This window comes from Tupaia chinensis, unplaced genomic scaffold (genome assembly GCF_000334495.1).
Source record: "Tupaia chinensis unplaced genomic scaffold, TupChi_1.0 Scaffold000627_1, whole genome shotgun sequence".
Taxonomy (NCBI): domain Eukaryota; kingdom Metazoa; phylum Chordata; class Mammalia; order Scandentia; family Tupaiidae; genus Tupaia; species Tupaia belangeri.
Genome location: NW_006160147.1, coordinates 8,738,834 through 8,749,033, shown reverse-complemented (window position 1 = coordinate 8,749,033; position 10,200 = coordinate 8,738,834). Strand labels below are relative to the sequence as shown.

Sequence of the window (10,200 nt, the reverse complement as noted above, 5' to 3'; positions counted from 1 at the left end):
GGTTACCTGCTGGAAAAGTGGAAGAATTCAAACTCACAGTGGTGGGGAGACTGTTGAAGAGACAAATCTTGGGGAGGCTGAGCCCACCCGCACCACACTCACTCTTCTGAGGAACTTAGGACAATGTATCTGGACTCATGTGTGTTCACCAGGAGGGTCTATCTGTGAAGCCACACTGCTGGGCTCCAGCCTGAGGCTCTCATTCAGTAGGTCTCGGCAGGTCTTGGAATATGCATATATGCATTCTTTTTTTTTTTTTTTCGAGAGATTTTTGCTATAGGATATGTGTGCTTGCTTGAGAGAAAGCAAGAAATCACTCCCTAGGGAGGATGGCCACACCACAATTCCTTCTCCTCCATTCTCCTTTCAGGATTTTGGGCGCACACGCACATACACCAGGCATGAGTTTCAAGCCACTGGATCTGGGACTCAAACCGTGGTGGACTACTTTGGAGTCCAGCAACGTAACCATTGCACCATCTGCTAGTCCTTTGGAATACGCATTCCAACAAATTCTCTAGCCATGTGGATGCTGTTGGTCCAGGGACCACACTTTGAGAACCACCGAGTGAGAGGGCCAACTGCCGTCATTGAGCCACTGTCTTCCATGCACTGACTTTAAATGCAATTTCAAATGCAGATGTTAAATGACTCAGGCAAAAGAGAGCCTACATAACCCCATCTGAGGTCTGAGAACCACACACTGAACAGGTACCTACCTAGAATATCGATTTCACTTAAAGATTTCTGCAGGGGCAAAAAAAAAAATGCATACACAGTCATTTCACTGGCAAGTTGAAAACATTATGCTACTGTTATAATGAATACGAAGTATAACTTAGTGGAATTTTTTAAGACAAACTAAGGGATTTCTAAGAACCTCCTCCTTTTCCAGGAGTACCTTCCAGGTTGCCCTCTCAGAAATATGCAACATTGCTGCTAGCCCTGCACTTTGAATTATGCTTCCATTTGTGTACATGTGTACATGTGTGCACACGTTTTGTGCACATACATGTTATTCTACCATTAGCACATGTTTTGTGCACATACATGTTATTCTACCATTAGAGTTTTTTGGGGGGAGGAGGGAGACCTGTCCCCTGAGAAACACTGTTTTAACGTTAGCAATTACTAATACCTTAAGTGAATTAACTTTGGGGGGGGGGGGGAGACCTGTCCCCTGAGAAATAATGTTTTAACATTAGCAATTATTAATACCTTAAGTGAGTTAACCTAGCTACCATGTTCCACGACACTAGCAGTGAGGTGAGGGGAAAAAATAAATGTGTTCTAAGTAGGGAGGAAGAGGAGTGGGAATGGCAAAAGCAGCTGAACATGGCAATTCCAACAAGGATGCTATCCGGGGGGGAGACCTGTCCCCTGAGAAATAATGTTTTAACATTAGCAATTATTAATACCTTAAGTGAGTTAACCTAGCTACCATGTTCCACGACACTAGCAGTGAGGTGAGGGGAAAAAATAAATGTGTTCTAAGTAGGGAGGAAGAGGAGTGGGAATGGCAAAAGCAGCTGAACATGGCAATTCCAACAAGGATGCTATCCCGAGAAAGCAGGCAGGGGCCTGGCCCCAACAGGTGCCCGGACTTGAAAACCCGTCACTGCCTTCGAACTCCTCAGCTCATTCTGTTTTCTGATTCAGGCCACCCTAGACAATTCCCAGGCAGGGCTAGACAACACTATTTGCCAAGCAACAGCTTAGAACGTTTTCTTTCCTACTTTCTCCAATATCATTATAATTAAATTTTTTTCTCTCTCTGGGACTTTGCTGCAGTGGATACATACCAGTTCCCAAGTCCCCACCTGTGCCCTGTTTATTAACTCAGTCGCCATGGTCCACTGGGAAATCAGGGTGCGGCCCCCAGAGCTGGCAGACACGAGACACAGGCCCACATTTATTTTGAAGATTATTTCCCCTGGCATCAGAGAGCTGACCACAGCAACGAGACAGAGGCTTAACCTATGGAATACAACCCAGTTATCGAAGGGCTCTACCTGTGTGATGAACTCGGGGAAGCTGAGGATGGGCCCGTTGTGGAAGACAGGGTAATAGAAGACGTAGGCCAACATCCAGGGAAAGGAGCAGGAGGCCTGGGCGGTGGGTGGCTGCTGGCAGGACTCGAGGCTGAAGCTGGTGTAGTACAGGCAGCGGACGGTCAGTGTGAACTGCAGCAGGTAGTATTCGCTGTCTGTCCTGTACCACCTTCTCTACAAAGGCAAAAGGAGAGGACAACCTCTGAGTGGTAAGGAGGTACTTGACCCAATCCCAGACGGTGCTGGCTAGCAGGTTCATCGTTAGTTGAGGCCGGGGGCCCTGGGAGGAGATCTCTTCCTCAGGTAGAGCAGCCACACAGTGAAGAGAGTCAAGAACCTATGAACGACAGGCAAATGGCACGAGTGATCAAAGCAGTTAATGAGCAGTGCGGGAAAGGACGGCGCCAACTCCAACCAGCCACTCAGCCCCGGGTCTGGTGCCACGTAAGAGAGGTATTCCTGGACACGCATCTATCAGACAGGTGCATGGAGAACGGGATCAGCTACCTCTAACAGGGAGAGACTGCGACAGCTCCTTCAATAATTCTGATCACGAAGAAGCCCTTAAAATGTCACAGAGGATTTTGTCTTCAGCAGGTTTTCTTTTTGCTCTTTCGTTACTAATTCACCTCCACATTTAGTAACTACTATCTGCCAAATAGGCTCTAGAAACACATATTCAAAGGAAATGATATTGAGACTCTGAGGTAGGAAGATCATGATATAGCAAGACTCTGTCTTTTAAATGAGGGGGGGGTGGCCAGCAGGTGGCACGGTGGTTAGGGGAGCTGGACTCCCATGTGGCCAACCATGGTGCAATCCCGGACCTGGTGGCTTGCTTTCTCACTTTCTCTCTGTCTCTCTCTCTCTCTCTCTCTCTACATATCTTTCTCTGTCTTTTTCTGGTCAGATTAAAATAAATAAGTAAATAAATAAAGTTAAATAATTCTTTTAAAATAATTAATTAATTAACTTATTAATTAATTAATTAAAGGGGATGGGGAGAGCAGTCAGTAGCAGTGGTGCAGTGGTAACACAGTGCTCTGCAATGCTAGACCAGTCGATGCACATGGGAAGGTGCAGCCCAAGGTCTCCCTGGACATGCCAGGCACACATGTGCAAGTCTGTGATCTGAGCTAGATGAGGCTAAGGATGAACTGCAGCAGAGCTCACTCTCTTTCTCTGAATAAATAAAATAAAATAAACTTTAAAAAAAAAACAAAGAAGAGTCATTGTCCTCAAAGTGTTTAAATTTTCATATAGGAGATGGGTACATAAAAATGCAATTACAGGGGACCGGCAGGTGGCATGGTAGTCTCTCTAGTCAAGTTAAAATAAGTGAATAAATGAATGAAATTAAATAAATAATTATTTTTTAAAATGCAATTACATAGAGCATAAACCAAACCAAAACAAATCAAAACAAAACAAAAAAACAGACATGTACGAAAAGATGCATGGAATAAAAGACAAGAAAGGGGAAAACATGGTAGCAATATAAAGCAGTAAACTCACGAATAATTTTATCATTTCCGTAGCTTTCTCTGTTTTCTTTTCTTTTCTTTCTTTTTTTTTTAAGAGATTTTTGCCTTAGGCACGTGCACTCCCCAGAGAGAGACGATGAGAGGGGAAAATGAGAAATCACCCCCCCAGGGGAGATTCCTTCTCCTCCATTCTCCTGGGATCTCTGGCATGTGTGCACATGCATCCAGCATGAGTTTCAAGCCAATAGGTCCAGGACTTGAACCCTGGTGGGTCATTTGGAGCCCAGTGATGTAACTGCTATGCCATCTGCGGATCCTTCTTTCTGTATTTCCTAAAATACATCTGTATTGCTTTTTTTTTTTTTTTTTTTTTTTTTTTGAGAGGTTTTTGCTTTAGGGCACGTGTGCTTGCCAGAAAGACAAAGAGAAACAGAGAGGAAAAAAAGGCAAGAAATCATCCCTCAGGGGGAATAGCCACGCCACAATCCATTTTCCTCCATTCTCCTCTTAGGACCCTGGGAACACATTCAAACTTGCCCAGTGTGAGTTTAAGCCACTAGGTCCAGGACTCAAAACTGTGGTCCACTACATGGGAGTCCAGTGACACAGCCATTACGCCAACTGCTGGTCTCTGTATTCCTTTTTTTTTTTTTTTAAGGAGAAAAGCTATTTATAAAATTATATCCAAGGTCAAGAACTGTTTCAAAAAGAAGAATCATAAGGGTCAGGTGTGTGTGCGATGTACACACTCACCCAAGAAAGGCAGAAAAAAAAGGGATTTCGACCACCAAAGACCCTCTGGCCAGACTTTACCCTCCTACTCCCCAGTCTAGCATGGAGCCAGCTGTGCAAAAGGAGAAAAACAGTGCTATTTAGAGACTGCACATCACCTCTTTCTGCATTCCTCTGAATGCTCAGATTTAACTACAAAAAAAAAAAAAAAAAAAACAGGAAAAAAAAAAAAAATAGAGGCCATCAGATGACCAGAAACCACCACAGAGGTACAAGAAATATGAAAAATCAAGAAAATATCTCTCTTCTAATGGAAAAGAATAACTTCTCTCCCTCCATAAAGAATACAGAGGAACTCATGGAAATGTCAGATAAAGAATTTTAAATATTCATAGTGACAAAACTAACAGAAATGCAAGAGAATAGAGACAAGGAGCTCCAGAAGATGCAGGAGAAAAGAGACGCCAAATTCCAGGAAGTGAGGAAGTCCTTGCATGATCTGAAAGAGGAAATGAACATCACAAAAAAAGAACCAAGCAGAACTATTAGAGATGAAGGCTGTAATACAGGAAATCAAAACTTCTGTTGAAAATATCAAAAGCAGATTAGATTGTGCAGAAGATCGAATCTCAGATGTAGAAAATAGAACCTCTGACCTAGAGAAACTCACCAAAAAGACTGAGAATATAACCAAAAATAATGAGAACAGCATACAAGTAATTCTAGATACCATTAAATGCCCAAACATCTGGATCATCAGTATCCCAGAAGGTGAAGAAAGTTATAAGGGCATTGATGACCTATTCCATGAAATCTTGGAAGAAAACTTTCCAAACCTAGAGAGGAACTCAAATATTCAGACCCAACAAATACAAAGCACCCCACATAGAATCAACCCAAGAAGATCTTCAAGGCATATCATAGCCAGATTGAACAAAACCACAGATAGAGACAAGATACTAAAATCAGCAAGAGAGAAACATCAAGTTACTTTCAAAGGATATTCCATAGAGCTAACATCAGATCTCTCATTGAAAACAATGCAAGCAAGGAAATAATGGGAAAATATATTCAAAGCATTAAGTGAAAAATAATTTCAACCAAGAATACTATGCCCAACCAGATTATCTTTCATATGGGAAAAAAAGACTAAAACATTCTCAGATCAACCAAACCTGAAAGAATTTACCAACACGAGACCAGCTCTCCAAGAAGTGCTGAAGGGAATACTGTACCAGGAAAACTAAAGTCAGACACACAGAAATAAGAGTACAAGGAAAATCCAAGAGAAGGGCCAGCCTAATAGTAGGGACAAGTCCAGAGTCACATGTTAACTTCCAGAGTTTAAATGGAAAGATCAGACCACAGAAACACTGCAAATTCGATAGAAGAGAGATTAATTACATGAGTCTGAACTAGTGAAATAGAATATTTTTACTTTAGACTAAAACATTACTGATTCCCTTCAAAGGTTTGATTTCCATATTTAAGGATTTTTGTCTTCTCTTGAACTGTTGATAGGTTCATCTACCTACTATTTGAACTGAATCCTAACCTTTCTCCTGGCTTTAAGTTTTATGCAAAATTCTCTTAACATTTTTTTTTGATCTATTAAAATTAAAACGTTTTTTTTTTAAACTTCTTTTTTTTTTTGAGAGAGAGATTTTCGTTATAGGGCGTGTGCGCTCGCCAGACAGACAGAGAGAGACAGAGAGACAGAAAGCGAGAAATCACCCCCCAGGGGGGATGGTCACGCCACAATCCCTTCTCCTCCATTCTCCTCTTGGGATCTTGGGCATGCCCGCACACTCGCCCAGCGTGAGTTTTAAGCCACCGGGTCCGGGACGCGAACCGCGGTCGACTACGTGGGAGTCCAGCGACATAGCCATTACACTAACTGCTGGTTCCCAACTAAAACGTTTTTGAAATTAAAAATACATTAAAATACCTATTAATACCTATTTAATGACTACAGTAAGCTATATAGCCCTAGCAAGGTGCTACTTTATAGTATGTTCACTTTACTCACTGAGGTTTATGCCTAAAGTCAGACATGTGTTCATAAATATGTATATATCAGCTGTGCTTGCTATTGAAAGTCTTTAAATTAATTATTATCTTTAGTGAATCGATAAAACATAAAAAGAAAAAAAGCCATGGAAAACAACTGTACGTACCAGACAGTGTGGGAGAAGGAGGGGAACTGGCAGAGGGTGAGAGGTAGGCAATCGGGGTGGGGGGCAAAATATATAAGAAACAAGAAATAGATAATTATGTGTTGATGATAACATGTGTGGTGACATCCTCAATTAAGGCAATATACAAAGTTTACTGGATGAAAAATTTCATTTTGTCTACTGTATTGATGTACAGTAAATGACTGTAAGTAAATAAATGGGAAAAAAAGAAAAACAAAGAAAGATAGAGAAAAAGGGAGAGGGGAAAAGCACCCTCCCCCCCATGAGACACGGTCAAGCTACAACCCGTTCTCCTCCATCTCACCCTCCTTTCAAGATTGTGGGCACGCACACACACAGGCCTGGTGCATTTCTCAAGCTACTGGGTCTGTGACCCAAACCATGGGGCTGACAATGTGAGGTCTGACTACCTTAACCAGACCACAAAACCAGCCCCATAAGGGTCCACATAAGGCTGTCCACAGAAAAACTAACCACTAAATAGTTCCTGCTTTGTCCAGGACTTCGACAGCCACCAAGGTGGGAGAGGATATTCAGATGAAGAGAACCACATGAGCAAAAGCATTGGAAACCCAACTCATTTCTAGTCATCTGCTCTCCTTCTGCAATGTTTTCAAACCACCATAAACTCTGCATATCTGAATATTTATTCACTACTAGCATCTGTAATTGATGTTAATTGATCCTGAAGGAATGACAAATACGATTAGGTTTTGTTTTGTACATTTGCCAGGTCCCCCAAAAGTTAAGTGTGAATTCATTTCTACTTTCCCACAGATCTATTTTTAAGCATACTTATTTAAATGATTGCCTAGTTATTAGTTCTAGGAAGTTAAATACTATTTCTTAAGATAGAACTGCTACTTTATTTACTCTCATAAGTTTAGATTTTGACACGGGTGCTTAAAATATATTAGCCCCAGTCCGTTGGTGACAGTGAGAAAAATTAAGATAGACTGACAACAGCGAGAAACACCTGAATTTTAAAAAATCACAATTTTTGCAAAATGGCTTAACATAAATTATTTTGTTGGACCCTTGGAACACCCCCAAAGGGAGGCAGCACAGCAATTACTTCCATTTTCCAAGTGATAAAGTTGAAGCTTCACCCGAAGTTAAGTAACTTCTTCCAGCTTGAAGAGGAGGGAGAGACAGTGTACAGAAAAGACCAGAAGCCAGGTCATTATCTTTCCCATCATGTGTTGATCCAAGGCACACCAATTTTAAATGTGTTCACCTGGATCAGTAAAAGAGAGACTGACTGAATGAACAAAAACAAAGACTTCAGGAGTTCCAGTCCCACCATGATTGAAGGAAGACTACCAAACACTTGCCAGTATTTTTGGTGCAAGTCATGTTGATGGAGTGAAAGTGAGAGAAGAGGGCCACCAAAAAGCAGATCATTCAGCATCACACACATTCAGCGAGCTGCTGGCCCTTACAAATGGGGACACAAGAGCAGTAGCACACAAGTGACCCATGTCACGTGGCGCGTTGTGGGACACTGCACACACCCATCTCTTCCTCTAGCCCTGTACAACCTCTATAGGAATCTACAAAGGCCTGGTCAGACACAGCCGTGTACTCAGGTGCATGAAGACACTGCTCTTCCTCTGGCCTGCAAGGCAGATGCACAGATATGTAACCACGCCAAGCAGCAGATACGGATGTCAACGTCACATCACGCAAAGTGAACAGGAACAGTCCTCAGAGAAGCTGTCAATACCACTCATCGATTCCACCTGAGGACTCACAGAAACGGAAGCAAACAAACAGGCATCTAGGCGGCGGTTTACACAGAGACAAGAACAGCTTTAGAGACAGATCTAAGCTGGACTTTGAAGGAGACAGGAGCATCGTGTGGGTGGGGATGGAGGGGTGGTTCAAAGAGACCAGATTAAAATGTGTGCAATTGTGTAAACAGATAAATATAAGTGGATTAGCCTGACTCAGAACAGCTCCTGCAATTCCCTTCAGGCAGCGTCTGAGACCTACACTCTGGGAGGAGGTGGATGTGGACGGATACTCATGCAGCGTCTAGACCCACACTCTGGGAGGAGGTGGATGTGGACGGATAACAGCACTGGTCCTGCCACAGGCACACGGCCTGGTGTTCAGAGCTGCGAGTCTCCCAGGCTGTGGTTCTCAGAGCTGCCTGACCCTGAAGCTGGTGGGCTCTAATGCCCTAAGCCCAGAACCACAACAGTGGACCTGGGTCTGGGCTGACACCCTCCTTGCCGCAGTCTCCCCGCCCCCAGGAGAAAGTTCCCATTTCTAACATGGCTGAGAGTGCTATACAGACTAACACTCCCCTCCTCTGCACCCACAGACTTGATGGCTTCCTGGCACCTGTCTGACGACAAGGCTGATTCTCAGACTTGAAATGCAAAGGGTACATTCAACAAGTAGGCAGGACAGGGAGGCTCTGCAGTGTTCCCACCCAGGGCTCAGCGAGGATGCACAGGCAGAACCAAGCCAGCTGAGACAGTTGGGAGTTGTCCAGGGGATGCTGCTCCCTCCTTCCAGGAGGTGCTCAAGAAGCACAGCAAAGCCAGAAAGCGTGGTGGTGGAGGAGCTCACTGACGGATGCAATCGGCCCAGCGGCGCACACAGAACCCTCAACTCAGCACACTGCCTCAGTGGCCTGCCTCTCCGGGGCCAAAGTCCGTGTCCATGCACCAAATATAAAAACGCACTGTTACTGTGACTAAGAAGAAAGAAAGTGAAGAAGGCAAACACCTGCAAAGGAAGAATTTACTCCTGAAAACAAAAGTCACAGGGACCAGCAGTTAGCATAATGGCTATGTTGCTGGACTCCATGTAGTCGACTACGGTTCGCGTCCTGGACCCGGTGGCTTAAAACTCACACCAGGCGCATGTGCGTGCGTGCCCAAGATCCCCCAGAGGAGAACAGAGGAGAAGGGATTGCGGCGTGGCCATCCCCCCTGGGGGCTGATTTCTTGCTTTCTGTCTCTCTGTCTCTCTGTCTGTCTGGCAAGCACACACGCCCTATAGCAAAAACCTCTCCCAAAAAAAAATCTCACACAGAAGTGAGGTTCGGAGGGCCAGACAGTGGCACAGCAATAACAAGCCAGACACATACGGGAAGATCCCAGGTTCCTCCTTACATGCCAAGTGCACACGTGCGTGCCCATGATCTGGGCTGGCTGAGGGCGAATCGCTGCATGGAGTCCCTGTTTGGGATGCCTGCTTCAGTCATCTCTCTTTCACTCTCTCTCATCAAATAAATAAATAAACTTTATAAAATATACAAAGAGAGAGAGAGGAGTGTGGGCCCAGTGTTCTCCACTGGCCCAACAAGAGGTGAGTCTGTCCAAACGCCTCCAGGTTTATAAAAACGAAAGCTTGTTCTGTGCCCTTTGGGGCAAAACATTTTATTTTCAAAATTCTCTCAATTCAAAGGGCTTGCAGTGGAGTACATAAGAAGATAATAAATAAATCTGTTTCATCAGCTAAAGAAAACACCTGCTTGGGGAACCAGCAGTTAGCGTAATGGCTATGTCGCTGGACTCCCACGTAGTCGACCGCGGTTCGTGTCCCGGACCCGGTGGCTTAAAACTCACGCCGGGCGCGTGTGCGTGCGTGCCCAAGATCCCGAGAGGAGAATGGAGGAGAAGGGATTGCGGCGTGACCATCCCCCCTGGGGGGTGATTTCTCGCTTTCTGTCTCTATGTCTCTCTCTGTCTGTCTGGCGAGCGCACGCGCCCTACAGTG

General features: G+C 44.2%; 1 protein-coding gene across 2 annotated transcripts in view; it reads right to left on the bottom strand.

Moving 5' to 3' along the window:
- Nucleotides 1-10,200, bottom strand: part of HHAT (hedgehog acyltransferase) — a 204,951-nt gene that overhangs the window by 144,178 nt on the left and 50,573 nt on the right. For both annotated transcript variants that reach the window (XM_006159340.3, XM_006159339.2), the window contains one exon: nt 2,013-2,225. In XM_006159340.3, the coding sequence (XP_006159402.1) occupies nt 2,013-2,225 (213 nt within the window). The remainder of the gene's footprint in view (nt 1-2,012; nt 2,226-10,200) is intronic.